Source organism: Phyllostomus hastatus, unplaced genomic scaffold (assembly GCF_019186645.2).
Source record: "Phyllostomus hastatus isolate PE091 unplaced genomic scaffold, TTU_PhHast_1.1 phas_scaffold_55, whole genome shotgun sequence".
Taxonomy (NCBI): Eukaryota; Metazoa; Chordata; class Mammalia; order Chiroptera; family Phyllostomidae; genus Phyllostomus; species Phyllostomus hastatus.
The window spans coordinates 3,795,858-3,822,140 of NW_025334035.1; the positions used below are offsets into that span (position 1 = coordinate 3,795,858).

The following is a 26,283-nucleotide window of genomic DNA, read 5'->3' on the forward strand; positions in this document are numbered from 1 at the left end:
GCCCCCTACTCTGAGGATCATACGAGAAGATGGGAACAAGAGCATTATGCAACATGTATCAGAGGCTGTAAACTTGTGTGTGTTGTTTGGCCCATGACATCAGCCTGCATAATTTTAAAGTTGAATCAGTTTACTACTTTTAAGTTTTGGGTATTTCATAGGGAAATTTGGTTTCTGGCTTGTCTGGAAAATTACTTTAAAACTACACTAACAGGACTGATTCCCCTGTTGGCAGTGACCTGCCAGAGCTGATGAGTGGCTGCCCACTCTGGTCAGTTCCACAAAGTCTCCATCCACCTGACAAGCCTCCCTCATTTTACTTACCCATTTCTACATAGCACTAGACAAAATACAGGGGAGGGCGGGGGGCGGGGGGGATAAAGAGTTGAAGCCAGTGGGAAGCTAGTAGAAAAAGAAAGGTTGTCTCTCTTAAACAGCTATCACATATTTTTTCTTTTGCCTTACCTTTCCTTTCAATTTGGAGAAAGGGTTGTATCTAGTCTACAGCAAGGCCTTTCTGGGACATGGAGATCTTGTGCCCAGCAGGCTGTGTGAACTGAACTGAGTTTAATGTTTCTGCCTAGAGGTCAGACCAAAGTCAGCTTGAACCTAGTAGCTAAAGTGATTACAATGAAGTACCTAGGGTCAGCGAGGCCCCAGACCTACTCAATTACTGGAAGTTGTTGTCCTAAAAGGGAGAATAGGGCTACAACTCCCCAGGATCCCTGTGGGACAAGGTCAGCATGTCCTTGTCCAGCCAGACCCACCAGACACGCAAATAATTTGCACCTGGCATCCCACTGCGGAGCACAGTTCATTCATTTGTCTCGTTGGTTTATTGGCCTAGAGAGTTGGACACACACACAAATGCGGAGATAAATATTGGTCAGTTTCTCTAAATCTGGGTCCTCACTACATATAGAGCTAGAGTCTGCAGAATTCTAAATCTTGCGTGCTGTGGCACAGAACCAGTGGCCTTCCCCTCCACCATCACCATTCTTCCCAGGGAACATGGGGAAAGAGGGCGCAAACTGACAAGAGTTGGTAGTTTTCAAAAGATGAAATTGCAAAACCCCAAATTTCCAACATCTGAAATTCACAATATTCAAGTTCCCCATATCTTTTAATGTCCATTTCATCACAATCTCATGTGTTGCACAGAACTACCAAATTCTGGAAACTTACTTTTCCTAAATGATATTTTCAAAAAAATAAATGTCTACAATCTGTTCTCCCAAAATAGTTTTAGAACTTCGACCTGTCCTGAAATTCAAATTCCCTGGTCCATCCTCATCCCCTTCCATTTCCTGTGCCTTTTTGCCTCAGAGGAGTTCAGGTTAAGGATATAAGGGGACTATCATCCCATCTGCCCCCTGCCTCCAAGGCCTTCCTCAGTCTCTCTTGTGGTTCCGCTGTGTGTATATATATACTTTGTGTGTAGATATATATATATATGTATCCTTTATTATGTACTTTTTCCGCAGTTTTTCTAAAGTGCCAGGAACAAGATTTGTGGGAACATTTTAGTGATTTTTTTTTTGCATTTTTCCCTGTTTAAAATTGTTTTTTTCCTCCCATAAAAATTGGAACTTGGTACATTCAGTAGGAAAACTCTCCACTCGGATTGTGGCCAAGACCAAGAAAAGTGCAAAGAGACAGAGGAGTAGCGAAGGAGTGACACTCCTCCATGGTTAACATTCAGGGAGCCTGTCAAAAACCTCCCCTTTTGTATAGTCTGGGAGGCTAAGAGGAGGCAGGAGGATGCTCCTGTCCCTCCCCACAAGTTCACCTCCCTCTAACAGCCATGATCTTGCCCTTTCAACATCTGTTGAGAGGGCAGCCATCTTGGCCCCAGAAAACAGTAGCTGGGAAAAAGGCTGACATTTTGATGACAGCTACTTTTCCCTTTTTGAACTGCACTCCTCTAATTCCCATTTATCAAATTCGCTCCCCAAAACTGGCTCTCCCCTTGTGAGCTGGGTGTTTTTTTGTGGGGAAGGGAGGTGGGTGGGATGGGAAATGTTTCATCCGATCACAGAGTGGGGAGGCCCAGTTACCAGAGAATTAGAAGCAAACATTTCTTCAACTCCCCCCTGGAAGGAAACATAGGGACCCTGACCAGGGTTAACTAGTGCAAATTAGGGATTAGAGACTATTTAAGGTCCCTGCACCCCATTCCTAGGCTGGGATCTTTGGGTATGGGGAACTGAATCAAAGATGGGGTATAAGGTGCTATTCTGGAGGGAAAGTTGGTGGGGGATACCCCAGAGCCCACCAAGGGAATAGTATGGTTTCCCCAAAACCATCTGGGGTGATTGGTGAGGGAAGTGACACTGGGGAAGAAGGGGGTAAAGGTAAGGATGGGAGGTCATGTGCAAATCTTGGGCTTACCCACCCATCCAACCCCCATTATTTTTCTGGCTATTTGGTCTAATCTGGGAGAAACCATCAGGAGAAAACAGGGAGAAAGTAGATTCCCTTCCCCATCCCAAAAGGAGCTCCTACCTCCTAGCCCCCAAACCTGATTTAGCCCAGAAGAGGCCATATATAGAGGCAAAAAGAGGTATGATATACTCACCTCTTTTGCCTTGGAAGAATCTAGGGCTCACTGGATTTGGGGGTCAAGATAGAGCCAAGATTGGTGCTGCCCTGGGCTGGGGAAGAAACAAATGGGTAGCCCTCCTCCCCAACACCTCCTTGACCTGGACTGGGAGAGGCCATCTCCAGAGTGTAGGAGTGTGAGGAGGAATATGGAAGATCCAAAGGCATGGAAGCCAAGGAAGGCATGGCATCTTAACTTGAAGGAAAGGGACACAGAAATCCACCATCGGAAGAATAGAATCCAAAGCCAAGCTCCAAGGTGGCTCCAAGGTGGGTGTCAGGTATCACAATGGTCTGGTCCAGGCCCTGGGCCATGAAGAATGGAATGTGCTAGGAAGCATCTGGGCTAGGTCTTAGAGAAAGCTTCAGAATGAGGGGGGATCATTAGGTGAGAGAGATGGTTTCCCCCTAGGTATACAAATCAGGGGAGTGGATTAGACATTCAGAGCTGGTGGGGGCCATGAGTAGAGATTCATATAAGTATATTGCTCAGTTGCCCCAAGGGCTGGAGAAGGGGATGGGAGCTGGCCCTGCCCCTCATGGAGGCCATTCCCTGGAGGAGAACTGAGAGGGGAACCACCAAAGATCCCTTCCCAAGAGATAGGAAAACTACAATCTCACACAAAGCAGCCTGACTCCTGAGCTCCAAGGGCCCCAAAGTTCCTGCACAAGAGTGTGAAGGAGTTCCCAAGGGGTAGGGAGGCCAGGGAGCTGGTAGTGGCAGGGGGTTCAGGGAGGGTGGCATCTGGTGAAAGGGGAGATCCAGGCACAGAGCTCACCCAACATCTCCCTTCTGGGTTCCCTCAACCCCTGCCCATTCACCTTCTCCCTTAGGGGGGACTGGTGGAGGAAGAGTTTGGGGGGGGTGGAGTTGGGGGGAGTAGGGGGGTACTGCTTGAGGATTAACTGCGTAGCCAAAGACCCCTGGTAGGAAAGGAAGGGCCCCCCCACCCTTCTCATCAGGTAGGACCATGTTAAGAGCAACAGGGAGAGCAGCCAAGTTGCTGAAGTTATAAGGGTAGGCAGCAAGGAGCTGGGGGCCATAGACAAGTGGGTAGGGCTCGGGGTAGAATGTGACTTTGGCAGCTCCTATCCCTTCCCTCCGGTCCCCCTCCCCAGCCCCCACTTGCCCCTCACTCCCAGGTTTTCCCCTACCACCACCAGGTTCCCGGCCACTTCCAATCAGAGCCAGTGGAAATTCCTGCACAGGGGGGTATGCATAGGTGGCCCCTCCTGCCACCACTGGGGGCTCCTCACCCCCTGAGATGACAGGGTCCTGAAGTGATGCAGTCTCAGAAGCTTCCTCAGCAGCAGCACTCCCACCACCTGCCTCCCCGCTGGATGAAGAGACTTGCATCTCTTGGGGGGCCTCCTCCTTGACATCCCCAGGTCTGGTACTAGTGCTGCCTTTGGAGTAGGCAATGACAGGTGTGGGGGTGCCCCCAGGCCTCTCAGCAGCATGCCTCTGTCCATGGCGGCTCAGAGCAGCTGCCGTCTTGCACACCTTGGCACAATGAGGGCAGGTGAAGCGGGTGGAAGGTCTCCGTCCAGCCCGGGAGGTGTGGGAGCCCCCACTGTGGGCCTCCTGGTGCTTTCGCAGCTTCCTCAGGGTGGCAAACGTTTGGGCACAGTCCCCACAGTGGTGCCTCCGCTCACCACAGGCACGCCCTGCAGGGCCATCAGCTGTTGGGGTCTCCTCCCAGCTCCTCTGTTCCAGCTTCTGTCTCCAGCGTGGTGGCCTGCGGCCTCTGGGCATCCCACTGCCCCCACTGCTGCCTGAGCCTGTAGCTCCAACCTTGCGCTTGGGCTTGTATGAGTAGTAGGGCCTCCAGAGTTGGTCCTCTCCGCCAGCCTTCGATTCCTCCTCCTCCTCCTCTTCATCCTCCTCCTCACTGTCCTCCATATCCTCTCCACTCAGCTCCCCAGGACGCAGGTCAGTCTCTGAGATGCGGCGCTTCACAATGGCCTCCTCGCCTATTCGCACAGTTATCTGACACAGTGGAGGTGGCACCTGTAGCTGAGGACCCCGGCCAGGCCCTGCAGGAGGACCTCCATCCCCACCAATCCCACCAGCTGGCTTGGCCACGTAGGTCAGAGTCCTTCCGGCCCGCAGGCTGCGGCCTTTGGCCTCCTCCGTGGCCATGGCGGGCCCTGCAGCTGTTGCTGGGCTGCCTGCTGTGGCTGGGCTGGTTGGTGTGGGTGCAGGCACTGGGGGAGGAGGTGGGTACTCACGTTTCTTGGGGGGTCTTGGTGGAGCAGTGTAAGTGATGACCGAGGCGGCTTGGGCACCCCCTGTGCTGGCCAGCCCAGCCCCTGCTGCACCACCACTACTGCCCCCGTGAACAATGACAGACGGACCTGGGTGGGCAAAAGTGATGACAGAGGGCGGGGGCCCAGGCTCTGGGGCAGGTGGGGGTCCAGGGGGTGAGCTGGCTGGCATTGCTTTAGGGGCCGGTGTGTTGAGGCTTGGAGAAAGAGGGGCCTCAGGGGCTCCTTGGCTATAGGTCTTGTAGGGTCGCTTGGCTGCCCGCATGGGGAGCAGACGGTACAGCTTGAGGGTATTGAGCTTGGGCTTATAGCCTCCATTGGGTGTCTTCTCACTGGCTAGGAGGCCTGGGCTAATGCCATGAAAGGCTCGCTGGTGGGTCTTCAGGTTATAGTAAGTGACAAAGGTCTCCCAGCAGAAGATGCACTGATACCTGGGCCAGGACAGAGGGAACAGGGCAAGGACAGAGCCAGTTGAGTCAGGGGCCCTAAAGCCAGAGTCACAGCTTCCCACACCCTCTACTGCCCTCCACTCAGACCTAGAACTCCCTCAGCCACTTGCTCACCCTCCTTTCACACTGCTTAACCCACCCTGCCAGCCTCAGGAGAAACACCAGTCCTAGCTCAGTGGCCCCCAAACCAGCTATGAGACGCTGGGCCTCAGCTGTTCCTCTGTGAATTGGGAATAATTACACATCTTGCCTAACTCACAAAACCTTCTTTTGAAGCTCAAATGACAATGCAGGAATGTCTTATGAATAGGGACACATTATAGGAATACGTATTATAACTACTCGTGGGCATGCCTGCATTCCCCATAGTTTTTTCCTGTGAAGGCAACATTCTACTTCCTCCTCTGTCTTCTCCATAGCACCTAGAGGTGCTAATGAGCATCAGCAGAAGGAGCTGGTGCTGAAGGGAGACAGTGGGTAAGTGAGGAGGGGCAGGTGAGCAGGACCAGTGGTGAGCAGGGGTCTCAGGATGACTGCCCAGGCTCCACACTCTGCCCGCTCCCTCCTTGTCCATGTGGTGCCCAAGTGCTGATTGTTGATTCCACTGCCCTCACCCACCCCCCAGGACACTTACCTGCGCTCCCCGGTGTGCCACACCTCATGCTTGGTGCGGTACTCAGCCAGGGCGAACACCTTCTCACAGTAGCGGCAGGGGTACTTCCTCCGCCAGGAGTGTACATTGCTGTGCCGCTTCAGGCTGGACAGGGTCACGTAGGAACGCTCACAGGCCGCGCACACATACAGCACATGGCCGCCCACCACCTTCACCAGGTGCTCTGGGCCACCTCTGAAGCCCACTGTGGGGGGCAGGGCTGAGGCATCCACTCCTGTGGGGCCACTAGGGCCAGAGCTCCCGGCTCCCAGCCCTGCAGAACCCCTAGTGCTGCTGCCCCTACGACACTGTGCTTCATGGGTCTGCAGCCTCTTGGGATGGATGAAGCTTTTTCCACATCGGGGACAGGGGAGAGGCCGTCGTGGCAGGGAGGGCTGCAAGTCAGGGGCCTGGGCCTCAGCCCTGTCCCTCTCCCACTCCCCGGCTGGCTTAGGCCCAGACCCAAAGCTGTCCTCTTCAGGCTGTGAGGTGGCCATGGGGGCTGGGGCAGGAGGTACCCAGGCATCACCTCCCTCCCCAAGGCCCTGTAGGCGAGAGATGCCCAGACGCCGCCCCAGAGCTCCGATCTCTGCCACAGCTGCCCCATCCCCTCCACCGTCAGGTAGTGCAAGCCGGGCACTATAGATGAAGTTGAGGACATCAGAGAAGGCAGCTGCTGGGACCCCTGGCAGCTCTAGGACCCGGGGTGGGGATGAAGCCACGGGTGAGGCTGGAGGGGGAGAAGAGGAGGAGGAGGAGGAGGAGGAAGAGGAAGAGGAAGAAGAGGAGGCAGCTGTGGTGGCAGCAGGGTTTGGGGCTGAGCCCCCAATAACTGGTGGGAGGGGCAGTGGAGCTGAAGCAAGCAGGGCCTCTCTGAAGAAGGGACTAGAAGCAGCCAGGACGCTGCGGTGAGCAGGGAACTTGGTATCTCCGGCTATGAGGGTGACGTCACAGAAGAGGCCACGGAGCCGCTGCTCATTGAGCTGGCGCAGGACAGCGGGGGCATGGGATGGGTCCGTCACCTCTGCTGGGGGGGGCATGGCGCCAGCCTAGACAGAGGAGAAGAGGCCAGGGGAGGATCTCAGAGGCTGGGCAGAGGGCAGGGCCCTCTAAAATCAGGGAGGTGTTGGTCAGAATCCAGTGGAAGGCTAACATCTGATCACAGAAGTCAGGGGTTCACCTTAGCCACCCACGTCTGGCCAGCATCCAACACCAGTACGTCAAACATTTGGGGCTGGAAGATGCCAGGGATACCTCAGGTCTTGATGAAGGTCCAAGGTTAAAATGTCCAAAGTCACAGACTAAGAAGAGGGTAATGGACACTGTCTCCCACTGGGAGAAGGAAGCACCATTACTGATGGCCTTTTCACAAGACTCTCCAGGCTGGACAAACTGGCTGCCCTTGCTGGCCTGCTGCCTCAGGTCCAGTTTTACCTAGCTAAAGACCTCTCACCATCTCACCTGAGAGCACAGCCAACATGGAGCAGAAGGGGGGTGGCTCAGCAAGTCCCTTCTGCCGGGCCTCTTCCCTCTGTAAAGAAACAGAAACCATGTCCTCAGTAAGGGAGCTGGGGTGGAAGGGACCCTGGGGGCTATGGTGTGATATGGAGCTCAAGGTCAAAGAGCGCACTTGGGCTGCCCTGCAGACCCTGGTCTTCCCAGGAGCCTCTGCCAGGTTATTTGCTTAGCCACATCCACTTGGACCTAGGAGGTCACACACATTATTATTATTGCATTATTGCAGCCTTGTCCTGCTGGCCCCCAGAAGCAGAGGAACAAGATAATTTGTGTATTCCCAATTCACCTCAAAACATACAGCAGGTTAGTTCAGTCCTATAGGTCCAGGGAAGTCCCTCGGATCACTCTTAAGTCCCTTTGGCCCAGTCTTGGAGCTCAAAGGAAATCAAACATTTGTGTATTGTCTTTTTTATAATGGTCTCATTTACATATCAAAATAGATTTGCTTGAGATTTTTTATTGCACTGAGCTGCTAGATATTCAAATTAGGAGAGGACTTCCTCTCACAGGTGCTAGGGGATAAATCTTTCAGGGTGTTTCTGGCCCAGGTACCAGGAGACCACCAAAGACCACAATTCATACACAAGGCCACCAGACCCCAGGGTGAAGAAACTTGGGTGTCACTCCTTACTCTGAGATCTGGGGGCTTTCGGGTTTAAAAATGGGGGTGAAACACAACCCCATCTCACCTCTTCCTGGGAGGCTCTTCCAAAAGGAACAGGAGGCAACCCAAACTCGGGCTGTGGCCGTCACCACGCAGGAGGCCCCTCACTGCCGCTCTCCCCCTCAGGCACAGCCAGGGCTGTGGGGTCGCATTTTTCAGTTGAAGATCTGAGTTCAAGAGTCATATGCTGACTTAGCCAAAGTCACATTGAGTTGATAATAACAGGTGGGGCCTGTTCACAGAGCCAGGCCTGCTGACCTGAGAGCAGAGCTCTTGGCCCCTCTTGTCCACCCCCCACGAAGCCCAGAAGTGCTCTCCTGAATGATCTGGGTCACACATGTTCTCTGAGGTGTCTGGCATTAGGCGTTCCTCATACAGTTCCCCCACCCAAGAAACCTTTTCCTATTTAGTAATTATACTATCTAGATTAAAAGACCTTTCCTCCACAGTCCATTTCAATTTCCCAGAAGACTACTCTGACTCCTCTCCTGGAAAAGCAGGGAAGTGATAAACAGGGGTGCTATGCAAAAGTTCAACAGTCCTGGGGCCAGGCACATACGCAGGTCTGTGCTGCCCCATCATTTGCTGGATTGCAGGTGGGTCTGCTTGTAAAGTGAGAAAACAGCGCTCCCTTCCGCGGCAGCCGCCGGCCCACTGGGACCCCCACGAATCAGTGCTTTACTTGCATTACCTCATTTACTCCTTTCTTCTTCACTGCCCTAAAAGGTAGCAGTTCACTTCCCCGTTTTACTTTAAAGATTTTATTTATTTTTAGAGAGGGGAAGGGAGGGAGAGGGGGAGAGAAACATCAATCGATTGCCCTCCACACACACCCCAACCAGGGATCCATCCCACAACCCAGGCACATGCCCTGACCAGGTATGTGCCCTTCACTTTGCCAGACAATACCCAACCAACTGAGCCACACCACGTCAGGGCAGCTTCCCCATTTTAAAGTCACTGACTGAGGCTCAGAGGTGCTAGGTTGCTCATCCAAGAATATGTGACCAGTTAGTACCAGGGCCAGATTCTGATCCCAGGATCATCAAAGTGAAGGGCTTGTTTACAGCTATAAGATGATATAATAGGAATATGTATATTTATATTTGGTCTTCATCTCCAGAATAGACACAGAGCTCCTAAAACTCTTAAAATTTGCTAAGTGATAAGAGTATTAAGAGCATCTTTTGTTCTAATAGTTGGTCTTTGAGCCTGGTTCCTAACATCAAGCTCAGACATAAATCTCTTGGAATTTCCTGGGAGAAAGGAGCATCTTTTGTTCTACTGAGGTAACTGCCGGTGGACTCCTGGATAGGGGCTGGTCACGAGGCCAAGCCATGATCAGAAACTTAGAACTTCTAGCCCCACCCACCCCCAACTCGGGCAGGGGAGAGGGACTAGGGACTGGGTTAATGATTGATCATGCCTACCTGACGAAGCCTCCATAAAAATCCCTAAACTATGCGGTCGACAGAGCTTCCAGGTTGACAAACACATCCACATGCTGGGAAGATGGTGCACCCCAACTCTGTGGAGACAGAAGCTCCTATACTCAGGACCCTTCTAGACCTTCTTGTCCTATGTACCTCTTCATTGGCTATGTTTGTATTGTCGTATTTTTTGTTATATAATCAGTAAACATAAGTGTTTCCCTCTGTTCTGTGAGCCATTCCAGCAAATTATCAAATCTGAGGGAGGGGTCATGGTCAGCCCCAATTTATAGCTGGTCAATCAGAATTGTAGAAAGCTTGGATTTGCAACTGGCATCTGAACTGGGGGGCAGTCTTGTGGGACTAAGCCCTTAACCTGTGGGATGTGACATTGTCTTCAGGTGGTGACAGAACTGAATTGAATTATGGGACACCCAACTAGTGTCAGAGAATTGGTATGAATAGAGTATGTAGAAAAACAGGTGTTTTTCTTTCAACAGCACCAATGAGTACCCCCACTAGCCCATAGGTTAAAAATACAGGAAGGGAGCTTCTTCTAGGAAGTAGTAGCCCTGCACAGGTGGGCAAAACAAAGGTTCGATTCCAGTCCCGCACACCCTCTCGGCCAGGCCTGCCCACCTGCACAACCATACAGGCATGGCACCTCCTGAGGGATGGCTGTGTGCTGACTACCAAGAGCCTCGGACAAGGCCTACTGAGGCTTCTTAGAAGCAAAGAAGTCCAAAGCTGGCCTGGCCCTTAGATATCACCTAGAATCATCATAATCACTTATAGCTGCCATTTATGAAATACTTACGATGTACCCAGTACAGAGCTAAGCATTTTGTCTGCATGATCTCATTTCAATACTCAAAAAGGACCATTGTGCCCTGGCCGGTGTGGCTCAGTGGATTGAGACGTGGCCTGTGAACGGAAAGGTCAACAGTTTCAGTTCCCAGTCAGGGCACGTGCCTGGGTTTCGGGCCAGGCCCCCAGCTGGGGGTGTATGAAAGGCACCTGATTGATCTGTTTCTCACACATGGATGTTTCTCCCCTCTTTCTCCTTTCCTTCCACTCTCTCTAAAAATAATAAATAAAATCTTAAAAAAAAAAGAGAGACCAGAGTGAGGCAGGGTCTATCATCGACCCATTGGACAGATGAGATAAGTGAGGCTTTAAATACTCTAAACTCTTCACTTTCAGTATAGAGGACACAGTGGCAGGGTAATTTGCCCCTGGTCTCATTGCTAAGCAAGTAGGGTTTGAACCCAAGTCTCCTGAGTTCAACTGCCCCACCACTGGTCACTACCCTACAAGGGCTTATAAGAGATGGAGAAGACACTAGCTATGTGTCCCTGGGCAAGTTGCTTAACTTCTCTGTACCTTAGTTTCACTGTCTATGAGGGGGAGATAATGAAAAGTTCCCGCTTTGCAGGGTTATTCTGAAGAATAAGTGAGCTCATAACTGGTGGGAACTGGGAGTGCCTGGCACACAGTAAATGCTCAGTAAGTGCTAGCTCTTATTATCATCTTGGAACTCAGTCCCGGAAAATGGTGGGGGGAAGTGGTGAAGAAAAAGAGGCAGAAATCAGGCTTCATGGTAGATTTGGTGGCTCTGTGGTTTTTAGTTTTTTATTTGTTTTTACTGTTTCCCTACTCTTGACTGGCCATGTGATCTGAAAGGTGTTACTGAGGTGGAGATCTGAGCACTGCCACCAGACACACAGAACCTCTTGCTGTTCCCTCTGCCTGGAATGTTCTTTTCTGATAGCTTCATGCCTTGCTGCTCCACCTCCTCTAAGCCTAGACTCCAAAGTCACCTGCCCCCACCCCAGGCCTGCCCTGGCCATCACCCATCTCCCCAAACTTCCTATTCTTCTCCCCTGCTTTATTTTTCTCCTTGGCACTTAGTAAAACATATTGTTCATTTATCTCTAGAATGTAACCTCCATGGGAGGGAGAGATTTTTGTCTGCTTTGTTCACTGCTATCCCCAGTGCTTAGAACAGTGCCTGATACGTAATGGGAGACTTCTTTTCTTTTATTTTTTTAATTGGGTGAATGCTTGAACCTTCCCTATTCAAAGTCTGCCTGTAGTCTGCCTGCCCTCAGAGCTGGCCAGGAGCTGGAATGATGAGTGTAACTCGACCACTTCTGGAGCGCTCATACCTTGCCTGTCATACTTCCATGGCTTTACATGCATTGCCTCATTTAATGATTTCCCCCAAAGGGCCACCCAAAGTTAGTATTTGTATTATCCCAATTTTTCCAATAAGGAAACTGAGGCTCACAGAGGGGTGGGTATACCTTGCTCAAGGTCACACAGTTTGTGAGCAGCAGAGTCAAAATTCAAATCCGGGCCTGTGTGAATCCAGATGCTGAGTCTTTCCCTCTGCCGTACTGCTGGATCCTGCCCCGAAGGGGCCTAGGGCCAGCCAGCGGGTTGCAGAAATCACCACACCAGGTCTCACGTGCTAAATGCTAACTGCGTCATGTCTGACTCTCCTTTCCCTCCCTCCCAACATCCAGCAGTCACCAAGTCCAGTCAAATCTGCAGCCCAGCTTGGGAATGGCTCTGGAAGCCTTCCCTTCGACCCACCTCTGGCCCCCAAACTAGCGCAGGGCCTTGTTAACACTCACACGGTCTAAGGCCACAGCCTCCCAACTATTTTCCTGCCTCATGCTTACCATCCAGCCTTCCTCTCACTGAAGGTCAATGTCCCCAGTGCAGCTCAGGTGGTTTTACTCCTAGTCTCAGAATCCTTCACTGGTCCCCACTCACTCCCAAATAAAGTTCAAATTCCTCAGCCAGGCATTCAAGGGTCTAGTTCCAATCTGCCTTTCTAATCTTGCCTGTTAGTCTCCCTTCAAGCACCCAGTGCTCTATCCAAACTCAGTGCATCCCGTATCTCCATTCCCTTGCCTATGCTGGTCCCCCTGTCAGAAATACAACCTGTCCCAGCCTCTTTCCCAAAGCCCTCTGAAGTGTTAAGATCAAACTCAAATGCCATCTCCTTCTTGGCCCTCTTTGACCCACAGGACAAAGTCAATCTTTCCTTCATCTGGTTCATCAGCATTTTTTGCCTCTGTGGCCAGCAACCAGCAGCAGATATTAGTTCATTCCCCAGGCTAAGATTCCCTGAGTTACTAGGCACACAGGTCTTCTAAAATGGAATGGTGCAGGTGTTAAGTTACACAAAAATTAGGGAGAAATGTGTGTACAGAGTGGCCCACAGAAGACTTCAGAAGGGCAGCAGAGGACAGCGTAGAAGAGCACAGGATCTGGAACCTGACTGCCTAAGTTCAAATCTAGCTTTACCTTTTACCGAGTGGCATTAGGCAAATCACTTCTCTGGGCCTCAGCTGTCTCATCTGAAGAAGAGAGTTAATTAGAATACCTACTTCCATGGGGCACTGCGAAGACTAAATGAGCGATCATACGTAAAAGCTGAGAACAGTGCCTGGGTACACAGTAAGTGTTAAGTAAGTGTTTACTGCTCTTGTTATTAGCCCAGCACCGACATGGGCTCAGCGCTGGCAGATGGCTGATGGTTGCTGGCGCAGGCATAGTCCCTGAACTGTAGCAACTTTCCAGGTGTATTTCCCAGGTACTACTTACTTATAACCCTGTTGGAAGATAGGCAGGGCAGGCAATTCACCCCATTTTACAGATCAAGAACTGAGGCTCATTCAGGGAAAGTTCCAGTGAGGAAGCAGTAGGGCCAGAACCACTCAGTTCTAGTCTAGGCCCCTTTCCCTTCAGCCAGGCAGGGGTACACCTGTTGTACAGGCCTTTCACAGCACCTAGCAACCCCTCCCCGCAGGAGGCCCAGCCATAGTGCCTTCCCACCATCCATGCATGTCCACCATCCTGGCCAGGCTAGGGGCAGTACCCAGTGGTGTGCACGTTTGGAATGCACACACACCATTCACCCACCCCACTCACACACACGTCTACAGAAGCGCCCAGGCCCCAAAGGTACGGAAAACCTGCTCTGAGGAATCTGCCTAGTGAGCGAATTCAGACCCTTCCACAGTCACAGGAGCTGCCCAGTGTGCGTCACAGAAGAGATGGAAAAGCAGAGATACCGGCAAGGGGGGCCGAGAAAGGGTGAAGCAGGAGGAGGAGGCTGAAAACTTCGTGTTTCTTTTTTCCATTTCAGTGACAAGAGTCACACCCGACCTTTACGTAAACATGACCAAGGAGTCACTCTGTCCAAGCTCAGTTTCCTTGCAGCCGCCAGGCCTCTCCTCCCAGTGACCCTGAACTCGCTGGGCAGGCCAGTGAGAGGCAAGCTCATAGACCCTGCACAAAGACTAGCTGGGCCACCCAGACGACACCCAAGCCTCCCGCCTGCTGCCCTTGCTCTGCCCCATATTTATCTCCCTGCCTCCTTCCTAACATAGCCCCACAGCAGCCCCACAAGGCCATTTAAACACACAAAAGGCAGGCACGCACACACAGCCTGCGGCTGATCTCTCGACGCTGAGGCCCACATGTCCTTGTCACGCCACCTCCCTCCCCACAGTGTTTTCTGAGCAGCTCGCCTCCGAGCCCAACAGCATGGACAGGCTCCCCACAAACAATGTCACAAAAGAATTCCCTAGAGAATGTTGCACACACACAGCCTTCCCTTCACTAGGCTGCCCACGATCCCATAAACACGACCTGCATATCCCACCCAGAGCCCGTCACACCAGTACCAGCGGCTCCACAGGTACCTGTGGTTTTTCACATCCTACGGTTTTTCAAGTCCCTCCTGATAGGTGATACCTGAGTTCTAGACATGTACACACCCCCCGCCCCATGCAACTCACTCATCACATAGACACAGGAACCCTTCCAGCGGGGCCATCCTCACCAAGACTGGGCCACATCTCAGAAGCACAGAAATGGGACCCAGAAGTGACACCTTCCAACTCGAAGGTAAATAACCGCCCCTTCCAAACAGGCACATACACCCTACACTCTGGTGCCGTCCAGAGCACTTACACCAGCTAGCTATGCAGAAAACAACAGTTCATAAATAGTTCATATGTACAGTCGGTAGAAGAAAACACATACTGGTATAAAACATGCCTAAAACCCCACATCTAACAAACTCTGCATATATTGTACCTTGCTTGGAATGTGGACCTGTCACCCAAAGCCACAGGGCCACATGTTGTAATTCTGCCCCGCAACACTGGGCACACCACCACCTGGCTTTCTGTCCCCATGGCCCAGTGAGGGCCCTACGCAGACCCCTGTCTGCCAGACCAGCAAGCAGTGCTGCCCAGGAGAGGTTTACCTTGTCCCACAACACAGCAGAAGACACACAATCTCCAGGACTCACAGCCACAACCCTACCCCGACGGCGCAATGGCTCCGGGGCCCCTGCTGCTCCTGCGCACCCCGTACACCCTAACTCTGGGGCGCTCACCGGCCCACCCCTCCCCCTCTCTGCCTGGCTTCTACGCCATCGCCCTCCCAGCAGCTAGCAGCGCCGGCAGGGCCTCTCACCCGCCCAACCCTACCCCCAACCTGCCCCAGAAGAGGAGGGGGACCTTCGGCTGCAGAATTAACCTTTCAAAAGGGGAGTGAGGAGGCCCCTTCCCCGGCCCCCTGCGATCGCACCTCCCCCGGCCGCCGCTGGGTCGGACGCGGTACCGGGGCCCCTTAGTCTCCCCGCAGCGCCGTGCGCGCTTGGGGGCGGAGCCAGGCTCAGCCCACGACCCTGGAGCCCCCAGGTCAACCCCAAAGGGTAGCGGTCGGGCGCGGGACGCGACCCTGGCCCCCGCGGCACCGGGCAGCGGGGAGGGGGCCCGGCTGTTGGCTCCGGTCCGCCCTGGCCCTGCCGGGTTCGCCCGGGGCCCACCTGACTGCGATGGCGCCGCGTCCGCCAGGCCCGGCTCATCACCGTGGCCGCCCCCGGCCGCTCCTGTTTCGCCCGCCTCCAGCTCCGGCTCCGGCTCCGGCTCCGGCCCCCCCAGCGCCCGGCCCCGGCCCGGCCCCGCAGCCGCCGCCGCCGCTGACATCATCGGCTCCCCCCCCACCCCCGGTCCTACCCCCCACCCCCACCCCCGGAAACAGGCCCCCCCAGCGCCGCCGCCGCGGAGAGAAGGCCGGCGTAGCGCAACCGACACCGACACAAGGCTCCAGGCTCGGGTTGGGGCGAGCGCACCCGACGGCCTTCGCCCGGACGGATCTCGGGAAGCGAACGGCTGCGCGCAGGGCCGCCGTACGAGTGGGCATCCAGCGGGGCGCGGGCCTGGCAGCAGCTCTCCCGCATGAAAGCACGACCACCCACTCCCTTGGAAGGGACAGCCTCCCCCCTACACACACACCGAATGCCCTTCACTCAGAGTTGCACACCACCTAGAGCCAGCACAACCTCTCAAGACACAGACCCACAACATGGCAGGCTCGCAATCAGGCAATCAGGCCCTATGGGACGTGCAGAGTCAGGGTCAAAACATTCACAGGGCCAACACACACACACACACACACACACACACACACACACGCACGCACCAGAAATTCACCGGACCCCCATCAGGCCCACCGCCAGGTATGCCCCAGCCTTACAGAACAGGCACACAGAAATGACTGTTAGCGCAGATGAACACGCATCTAGGTACTTTGTCACCGCTGGAGGAAATATCCAATTCTATCTACTTGTCCGTAAATGCAGATGCCTTGGTGTGGGCCTCCTGGGACAGCACCAAGAAAACACCAGGTGGAAACACACACAGAAGCAGCACATTCCTGAAACTCCAGAGGGACAGTCCCAGAATCTCCTCCCTGCTGTTCAAAAATTCAAAAATCAGGAAACAGGAGCCAGTTCTCAGAGATCCTTTCTGAAAAACCTTTCCAAAACAGGGCAAGACAAACTAATTTAAAACCAAAGAAGTCTCATCAGAGAGCTAGTCCTAAAGGGAAAAAAAGGATCAGAAAAACTTTGGAGTAACAAAGACATTTATACATAAAGCAAGCAGAGTTGAACACAATGAGAAAATAAGTCCGCCCCCACCTCAGGGAGTATCCTGGGAAGAACACCACCTCCACTCCAACCAAGTCACAATGGCTGGAGCTCTGAAGTGGCCCAGGGCAGGAGGAAGTCCAGGGAAAATCGGGGAGAGTCAGGGCTAAGGGTGCATAGCCTCTGTCCCTATAACTCCTGGCTGCTCCCTTTCTCTTCCTTCCCTAAAACTTCCCAGCTGTCCTAGAGATACCCACAAATGATATTCACAATGGTGTACCCAGATTTCCCTAGAACCTGTGATATCACATAAACATATAGCATCTGAGGCCACCTCCCCTTCCTCAAACCAACAGAACATCCCTGGGTCTCCTCCCAGGAACAATTTACCCAGAGAAACACAATGCTCCAGGACTGCTTACTCCCTGCTTTCTGCTTTAGAGGCTCAAGGCCCACACTGTACCACCTCATTGGTCTTTCAGGCCCTTCCTAGCTCCCAAGTTCCTCAACAAGACAGCCTGCCTCTCTACTGTCCCACAGGGTCCCAGACCCCAAGACTGGCATTTGCCCTACCCCTGGTCCCCTGGACTATGACTATTTAATGTTCAAGCTCCTATCTCCCTAACAGGCTGGCACAAGTCACCCCCTACTTCAATCTGCCTGACTTTGCCCAGTCATTGCCACCCTCCACACCCCGCCCCCACTCTTCTCAGCTGTAACCAAACACAGGTCCGGTTGCCTGCCACTTCGAAAGCCAATACTCAAGAGGCAGGTGCTGATGTAAAGGAAAGTGGTTTATTCAGGTGCTGCCATCTGGAAGATGGGGACTCATGTCTCAAAGCCCATCTCTAACATCTCAGTGCAGGCAGAGGTTTTTATAAGAAAGGAAAGGGAACAGAACAGAAATCAAGGGAGGGGTTGAAAATTTACCTACATGAAGAGAAACACAGTCCATTGTGATAAGGCAAGTGATGGTCTGGTGTGCATCATCCTGGTTTAGTCGTTCTGGCTTCACATCATCCTGGCTTTACATTTTCCTGGCTCCACAGCAGAAGGTCAGCAAATCTCCTGGAGCTGGGATGCTTGAAGGTCAGAGTCTTTATCTTTTGAATTTAGTCTGGATCCTTATAAAAACATACTGTTTATCTACCAGCTACATATTAGTCAGAGTCAGCATTTATAGAAGAAATGTCAAGAGAATGGTGGGGTGGGTTACAATTCCCCACTGTCAATTTTTCTTCCATTTCCATGGAAGTTAGACAGTTGTAGCCAAAACATTTAAGAAAACTAGAAAAATTCAGGATCCAGTCCTATTTATAGGTGAAAAATAAAATTTTACAGTTTACTGAATTAGAGTCTAATATCCACAATTGTGTTATAGATTTTATTGAAACAGAATTTTTATCCTAAAAGTACCCTCATTTTCATCAAAGAGCCAAATCAAGACCAATTCATTTATATTAAATCTAATTTCCATTAAACCTGATTATTTGCAAAAACACAAGAATAGCAATTGATTATATACCTTTAAATAAGGTTTGTATTGCATTTTTTTTTTTGCCATTACCATTTAGTCCCCTTATACTCCCCTACCCCCTATATAAGGCTTTCTTAAATCTACTTTGCTGGAATGTGACAAGGAATTTTCAAAGTTCAAAGAATGAACTTTAATTAGCCCCTCAGGGCCAGGAAGTGAAGCCACACGGTTGCCATTATGCTTTGCTCGCAATATCTACAGGTTTGGGTAAATTCCTCAAGTTCTCGACATCCCCAAAATGTCCCGAGATTCTTCCTTGCCATCTCACAGGAAAGCAACCTTCACTCCTTACCTGGAAAGACTGCTGTGAACCATGTAAACAAGGAAGGTATCAGGCCATTTCTCCAACGGGCTTTTATCAGCTTCAAAATCAATTTTTATTTTTTAAAGCTTTTTGGTGATATCCAGAGCCTAGGTATGTCTCTCTTAAACATGACATTCCAGTCAAAGTCTTGGTTAATAAAACCACAATTGGAAACTGGAAAAAATGATTCCTACTGGATTCATGAAAACAAATGTGTTGCCATGAAAAGAATAATACTCATTGTTTTTAAATTCTGGAGAGATCAAGTAGGGAGAACAATAGAAATGCTCCAGTATTGTTACAATTTACCAAATTGCTCTGACAAACACGTTTTTTTTTTTTTAAGTCAGCTCTCACTGGTGTGGCTCAATGGATTGAGCACCAGCCTGCATACCAAAAGTTTAATACCCAGGTTGCCAGTTCAATACCCAGTCAGAGCAGATGCTAGGGTTGCACTCCAGGTCCCTAGTTGTGGCATGTGATATTTAACCAATCCCTGTATCTCTAGCACACTAATGCTTCTCTTCCTCTCTTTCTCCCTCTCTTCCCCTATCTCTAAAAGTAAATAAATGAAATCTAAAACAGCAATATTTTTAAAAGAATTTTTAAAACTGCCCTGCCTGGCGTAGCTCAGTGGATTGAGCGCGGGCTGCAAACCAAAGCATCGCAGGTTCGATTCCCAGTCAGGGCACATGTCTGGGTTGCAGGCCATGTCCCCAGTGGGGGCCATGTAAGAGGCAACCACACATTAATTCTCTCTCTCTCTTTCTCCCTCCCTTCCCCTCTCTAAAAATAAATAAACAAAATCTTAAAAAAAAAAGAAAGGGCCAAATTTTTTTTAAAAAAGAATTTTTAAAACTTACTTTTAGAGAGAGGAAGAGGGAGGGAGAGAGGGAAACATCAATGTGTGGTTGCCTCTTGCACAGCCCCACTGGAGACCTGGCCCACAACCCAGGTATGTGTCCTGACTGGGAATTGAACCAGCCACCCTTTGGTTCCCAGGCTGGCATGCAATCCACTGAGCCACACTATCCAGAGCAAAACAGCAATACTTTGAAACAAGTCATAAGAACAATTATTATCCTCAGTTCATTCAATTCTACAATCAATTCTTGCTTATCCCAATTATCCACCAGTATTTCCATGAATCCAGTCATTCACCAGAGACCCACAAATCCCCATTTATTTCAAAAGTATAATCTTAAAATTTATTCTCATAAATTAATATTTTAGAGTAAGTCAGAGTCCTTTCCATGGATCTTTGAAGATCTAACATTTTTTCTTTTTTAAAAGACTGTATTTATTTATAGTTAGAGAGAGGGGAGGGAGGGAGAGAGAGAGAAGCATCCATCGGTTACCTCTTGCACATGCCCCAACTAGGGACAGCCGCAACCCAGGCATGTGCCCTGACTGGGAATTGAACCAGTGATCCTTTGGTTCACAGGTTGGCACTCATTCCACTGAAGCCACCCCAGCCAGGGCAAGATGTAACATTTTTGCAAATGCACCAGAGTAAAATATTGATGGTCTCTAAATGACAAAAAATATTTAAAATGATATAGTTGTATATCAGATTATAATGTAATTGACAAAGAAATTTACTTTTTTGTAACAACATTTCAAGATAACAGAATTACAAATGAAAGTACATTCGACTAAGAAATCAGTTAATTTGTTCTTTCCTGTCAATTGTACCTGGGGTTTCTGTAAGGAAATAACAATTGGTTTTGGAAAGTCAAAGGGAGCTTTTGGCTTTTTCATTTGCCATTGAAATTATGACTTTGCTTTATCATCTATCTATATGCCTTTCTTTTTTCTTAATAGATTTTTATTTCTTTATTTTTAGAGAAGGGAAGGGAGGGAGAAAAAGAGGGAGAGAAACATTGATGTGCAAGAAAAACACCCATCAGTTGCCTGTCACAGGCCCCCAATCAGGGATCTGGTGCACAACCTGGGAATGTGCTCTGACCAGGAATCAAACTGGCAACCTTTCAGTTTGCAGAACGATGCCCAAACTACTGAGCCACACCAGTCAGGGCTCTTTCTTATTTCTTTTTTTCCATTTCTGTCAGTTCTCCAGAATTCCTTCCCCAATGTCCTTCCTTTCTATAATATGTATATAGCTTTCCTGTAATCTTTCTCACCCTTTTCTCACTTCCTCAATTCTTTCTCATTTGGCTCCTTCTAACACAATCCTTCTTCAACTTGTACAGACTGACTTCAACTTACACAGACCCTCTGTCATTTACACAATCCTTCTACAATGTACACAGTCTTTCTGCAACTTCCCTAGTCCCTTTTGATTTGCTTCTTCTTAACTCATTCAGAAATAACTGACTTCATGCACCAGCTGGTGTACCTCAGTGGACTGGGTATTGTTCTGCAGACCAAAAGGTCATTGGTTTGATTGCTAGTCAGGGCACATGCCTGGGTTGTGGGCCAGGTTCCCGGTTGGGGGCATGTGAGAGGCAACTGATCAGTGTTTTTCTCACATAAATAAAAATAGATATTTATTTTAATTTTTGAAAAGATGTTATTTATTTATATGTTTAGAGAGAGGTGAAAGGAGTGAAAAAGAGGGAGAGAAACATCAACGTATGTTTGCCTCTCATGCACCCCCTACTGGGGACCTGGCCCTCAACCCAGGCATATGCCCTAACTGGGAATCGAACCGGCGACCTTCTGGTTTGCAGGCCAGCACTCAATCCTCTGAGCCACATCAGCCAGGGAAAAATAAATACAATCTTTTAAAAAGATAGAAATAACCAACTTTATTTTATTTATTTATTTATTTATTCTTTTTTAAAAAGTTGTTCAATTCATTTATTTATTTTTAGAGAGAAGGGAAGGGAGGGAGAAAGGGAGAGAAACATCAATATATGGTTGCCCCCAGTGTGCCCCCTACTGCGGACCTGACCTGGCCTGCAACTCAGGCATATGCCCTGACCAGGAATTGAACCAGCAACTCTCTGGCTCACAGGCCAGCGTTCAGTCCACTGAGCCACACCAGCCAGGTAGAAATAACCAATTTTAGAACAACCCGCTTTCAATTCTATTTTCTTAAAAAAATATTGCCATGACTTACACCTTTTATTACTAAAACCATATCTTCTTCCCCAACTTAATTAGAATTTTCAATTTTTAGTGAAAACTAAAAGTAATTAGCATTCTTTAGACTGGAAAATTTATGAATATATTTTATAATTTCAGAAACAGTTTTTTCCCTGTTTCTGAAATGCATTTACATTTTCAAAGGCATAATAGAGATAACATGAACTTTTTTGTAAACCCAGGGAAAAAACAAATATATTTTATGTTAATAACTTTAAAAGATGTCAATTAAACAAATTACCCATTTGGATCCTTGGTAATTATTGCATTCCTTTAGCATGCTCAAAAGTGAGTGGTTTCATTATCTAGTGACCTTGACAACTTTTTGGAGACTGAAAAAGAGGTAGGGGTAATATCAAGCTTGGCACAGCTTCAATTTTTTTTAAATGCCAGTTTTTTCCTTTACATTGAGGTGGGGCAGTTGCCCCTGCTATTCCCACAGCCTGAACAGGTTTTGAGGGTGGCATTAATTTCCCCATTATTCCCTGGACTGCCGCAGCTTCCGGACTTCCAGGAGAAGGATTTAGGATGTTCAAAAGACTCATTGTCTCATTTTTTTTTTCTCTCTCTGGGTTTTACTGTCTGGAAGGGGAGTGAGATCTTTACTCCCTCTTTGAACCATAAGTTTAAATCCTTTCTGAGTAGAATCCTTATAACATACCAATATGAAGGCTTGCATGTAAAAGATCTTATCCTATTTACCAGAACTTTGGCAAAACAATTTTAGTATAAAATGTGATTTGCCCTGGCTGGTGTGGCTCAGTGGATTGAGCGCCAGCCTGTGAACCAAAGGGTCGCCAATTCAATTCCCAGACATGTCTGGGTTGGGGGCTAGGTCAGGTCCCCAGTGGGGGCACATGAGGGGCAACCACACATTGGTGTTTCTCTCCTTCCCTTTCTCCCCTCCTTTATCTAAAAATAAATAAATAAAATATTTTTTTAGAAGTGACCTAATGGACTTGCTGATGGGATTGAGACTGAGCCCCTCCCTTCCTTCCCTCCCTTCCCTCCCTTTCCTTCCTCCCTTCCTTCCTTCCTTCTTTCCCTTCTAAGATTTTATTTATTTATTTTTAGAGAGAGGGAAAGGGAGGGAGAAATAGAAGGAGGGAAACATCAATGTGCCAGAAAAACAATGGGTTGCCTCTCACATGCCCCCAACTGAGGACCTGGCCTGAAACTTAGTCATGTGCCCTGACTGGGAACCAAAGTGGTGACTTTTTGTTTCTCAGGCGAGTGCTCAATCCACTGAGCTACACCAGCCAGGGCCTGAGCAACATCTTTCAAAACACAAACAAAACAAAATCTAAAGCAAAGACAAAGTTCTAACAAGTACTCTCAAACTAAGGGAGTGAGACTAGCCTTAGAATCTTATCTCACACTAACTGATACCACAAATGTCCTCGACAAGGTCCAAAATGGCACAAAGTCCAAACAGAGGAGACAGAGGATTCCCAGTGTGTACAAAATAGCAAAGATTGAACCAAGTCCCCAGATGATAAGGAAGCAAGCAAAGAACAACTGTAATCAAAGTTTTCATTTCAGACAGATGAGAGAACCAAAGTGTCATTTCATATAGACAAGAGCCATCTGAAACAGAAACTGACTTCCTCCCACGGAAGAACAGAGAAACAAAACTAACGGACAATTAATAAGCAGTACACTGCCAAGATATGGAAGCGCCCAAGTGTCCATCAGTAGATGAGTGGATAAAACAACTATGGGACATTTCTACAGTGGAGTACTACTCAGCCATAAAAGAGAAAATGTTATCATTTGTAACAGCATGGGTAGATCTAGAGAATATTATGTTATGTGAAATAAGCCAATCAGAGAAAGACAAATACCATATGATTTCATTCATGTGTGGAATCTAATGAACAAACTGAACTAAAAAGCAAAACAGAAACAGGCTCATAGAGAGCAGGATGACAGCTGTGGGGGTGGCAGATAGAGGGTGGACAGATTGAACAAAAGGAAAACATGCTCATGGATATGGACAACAGGGTGGTGATTGCTGGGGGAGGGGGTATAAGGAGGATAAATGGTAATGGGAAAGATACAATAAAATACTTTTAACTGCCCTGGCTGGTGTGGCTCAGTGGACTAAGTGCCAGCTTGCAAACGAAAGGGTCACTGGTTTGATTCCCATCAGGTCACATGCCTGGGTTGCAGGCTAGGTCCCCCATGCCCCCATGCTGCACAAGAGGCAACTGCACATTGATGTTTCTCTCTCTCTTCTCCTTCTTTCCCCCTTCTCTAAAAATAAATAAACGTCTTCAACTTAGGAAAATTATTTATAAAAAATTTAAAAATACTTTTAATCATTCAAAAAATAAAGAAAAAAGAAAAAGCACAAAAAACAAACAAAACAGCAGTATACAACAAAAAAGGCAAACAATACCCAGAAGTCCATGTACCAAAACCAAAAGAGCACTCCAACCAAATCCCACATAGGGGAACTGTGATTTTTCTCGTCACTGATCTGTGTCTAGCACCCAGTGGCAACTATTAATTCCCACGGAATCCCAAATGGTTCAAAGAACCCAAGTGGTGGGGCAGGGGCTCCTGGCTGTGCACACCAGGGACTTACCCAGTTTGGAGTCTGTCAACTCCCCACATACCTGCTTCCTTTCACCAGCAAAGCGTTTCAAGGTAGTTGATGCCTTGAGAGGGAGAGCAGAGAGAATCCTAAGAGCTGGGATGCCTGAAGGTCAGAGTCTGTATCTTTTGAAGTTAGTTTCTAGGATTCTTTTTTTTTAAGATTTTATTTATTTATTTTTAGAGAGAGAAGGGAGGGAAATAGAGAGAGAGAGAGAAACATCAATGTGCGGTTGCTGGGGGTTATGGCCTGCAACCCAGGCATGTACCCTAGCTGGGAATCGAACCTGCAACACTTTGGTTCGCAGCCTGTGCTCAATCCACTGAGCTACGCCAGCCAGGGCAGTTTCTAGGATTCTTATACAAACATGCTGTTCATCTAAAAGCTACATATTAGTCAGCACTTACAGAAACAATGTAAAAAAATGCTGGAGTAGGTTACAATTCCCACTGTTAACACAGCCTCCTCTGGCACCAGCACTGCCACCAAGGGTCTGCTTGTAGCCCTGCTGGGTGGGCGCCCACCCGGTGGCTTCATGGGCCCCTTCTCCTAGCTAGTTTACCAGACTTCCCACCTACCCTTGCTGGAGCTGCTTATCAGTTAATGCCTCTTGCACCTCCCTATTGCCTTACTACTTAAACTGCATGGTGACTCACTGTTGGAACCTCTGGATGTCCAGGGCTGGGCCTGACTCCATGCCCTCTTTACTGTGTCTTCAGCACTGAACGTGCCTATAGTGCAGTTCAGGTGATGCCTGCTGGCAATGCTGCCATTGTCCCAAAGGTTCTTTCGCCATCTGCTCTGTTCTCCTTGCCCTCTGTCTCAAGGGCCAGGTCTCAGTCACTAAGACTGGTGTGGCCTATTGAACAGCGCTATGGGACTAATCATCATCGTGGGACCTGGACTAGGGATACTACAGAAGGGGACCAAGGACCTCTACACTGCCCAGGGCTATGTGCTCACTTTCCTGGATGGCCAGACGTTGCTCTTGGCTTCTGGTATATCTTTCCTTGGACCTCCCCTTCTGCCTACTAACAGTGGCTTTCCTGTTTGACTTGGTGGGGGGCTGGTGGGCTCTATACCAGGCTTCTTTCTGCTGCAGATCCCCATGCTGCCCAATGAGCCTCTGAGTTGGAGCTGTGTGGGGGCAGTGGTGATCTCCCTCTGGTCTCCTTGTTGTGTGTGAGTTATGTGGTCAACAAGGTCCATCTTGCTCTGGGGTGTGTCGTCCTGGACTCTGAAGTGGTGGTCGCTCTGATGCTGTAGAATTACGTGCTCTCTGAGATTGTGGCACCTTGTGACATTATCGGGGCAGTGGTTGTGTTGGGCAACATTGGCATCATCACCACCCACAATCTCAGCTATGAGAGGGCAGGGCAGGTGGAGGAGTGAGATTGACTTGAGAGGCTGGGGGTTGGAGTTGGGGGATACCAGGAGAAATAGAGACTGGAATAAAAACATGGGAGAACAAATGATTTGAAAAGAACTGGTGTGGGAGAGGGATGCCCCTTGGAGCCAAGGGTAACATGAGGACTTGGTAGAAAGGGACTGCCTGGAAAACCTGGAACAAACCTGGGGACCAAGAGATGTGGAATCTAGGCAGCAGCTAGAGGATCAGGGCATAACTAAAGAGTAAGGTCTGAGGAGCAGATGAAAGCGGCAAAGCAGGCAGGCCAGGAGCCATGGGAAGATTTTTTCCCTCTGCAACAAGGAAAAGATCATTGGGACTGAAATGTTTGGGGATTTCAGGCTAACAGACACGGCAAACTGCTGCGCTGGGGGAAGGGAGTGTGCCTTTTTGCCCTGACTGAGGTTTCCCTTCCTGGTGGCTGTGCCTCGCCCACAACTTGGGGTGGTGACGTGACATTGACGTCAAACAAGGATCACTGTGAATGTGGCTGTGCAGTTTGTGTTCATTTCCGCTTTGGAAAGATATTAGAAGTCCATCCCCCCACCCCAATATTTTTTTCTGAAATATTCTAGGAGGAGGAGGATTCCCTGAAGTTCAGATGCCTTGACCCTGAATCCCCCAGGGCCTGTGTCCCGCCCCGGTCCCGTGATCTCTCTCCCAGACAGCTGCCGGCCTCGTTCCGGCTGAAGTCTGGGAGAGAGATCCTTCCTTTCTTCTGAGCTGAGATCTGTTTGAGCAGCTCAAGCCGGTGATCCAGAACCTGAGTTCCGTACTGGGA

At 49.5% G+C, this 26,283-nt stretch overlaps 2 protein-coding genes across 7 annotated transcripts; one reads left to right on the forward strand and one right to left on the reverse strand.

The window, feature by feature from the left end:
- Nucleotides 1–817: 817 nt before the first annotated feature.
- On the reverse strand, nucleotides 818–15,600 carry ZBTB4 (zinc finger and BTB domain containing 4). Of its 6 annotated transcripts, XM_045824571.1 has the most exons (7): nucleotides 15,440–15,565; nucleotides 10,400–10,506; nucleotides 9,583–9,680; nucleotides 8,178–8,319; nucleotides 7,432–7,501; nucleotides 5,953–7,019; nucleotides 818–5,300 (listed from the first exon to the last, which is right to left on the reverse strand). In XM_045824571.1, the coding sequence occupies exons 2-7, from the start codon at nucleotides 10,423–10,425 to the stop codon at nucleotides 3,377–3,379; spliced, it is 3,327 nt and encodes a 1,108-aa protein (XP_045680527.1). In that variant the 5' UTR covers nucleotides 10,426–10,506; nucleotides 15,440–15,565; the 3' UTR covers nucleotides 818–3,376. The 6 variants fall into 6 exon arrangements, with proteins under 6 accessions (XP_045680527.1, XP_045680528.1, XP_045680526.1 ...); XM_045824572.1 differs by lacking the exon at nucleotides 9,583–9,680; XM_045824570.1 differs by lacking the exons at nucleotides 9,583–9,680; nucleotides 10,400–10,506 and having other exon boundaries at nucleotides 15,440–15,600.
- Nucleotides 15,601–21,773: 6,173 nt separating this feature from the next.
- Nucleotides 21,774–25,486, forward strand: SLC35G6 (solute carrier family 35 member G6). Its single transcript, XM_045824700.1, is given in 8 exon segments — nucleotides 21,774–21,783; nucleotides 24,556–24,803; nucleotides 24,806–24,869; nucleotides 24,872–24,922; nucleotides 24,925–25,084; nucleotides 25,086–25,155; nucleotides 25,158–25,242; nucleotides 25,245–25,486. Coding segments are annotated over 8 exon segments (930 nt in total).
- The last annotated feature ends 797 nt before the right edge of the window (nucleotides 25,487–26,283 follow it).

Excerpts from the sequence above, each read along its gene's own strand:
- ZBTB4 (XM_045824570.1), bottom strand. The coding sequence starts at position 15,599 with ATGTCAGCGGCGGCGGCGGCTGCGGGGCCGGGCCGGGGCCGGGCGCTG. Across the intron at positions 7,502-8,177 it reads GAAGAGCCTCCCAGGAAGAG|AGGGAAGAGGCCCGGCAGAA; the intron begins GTGAGATGGGGT and ends GTTTCTTTACAG. Across the intron at positions 5,301-5,952 it reads TGGCACACCGGGGAGCGCAG|GTATCAGTGCATCTTCTGCT; the intron begins GTAAGTGTCCTG and ends GTCCTGGCCCAG.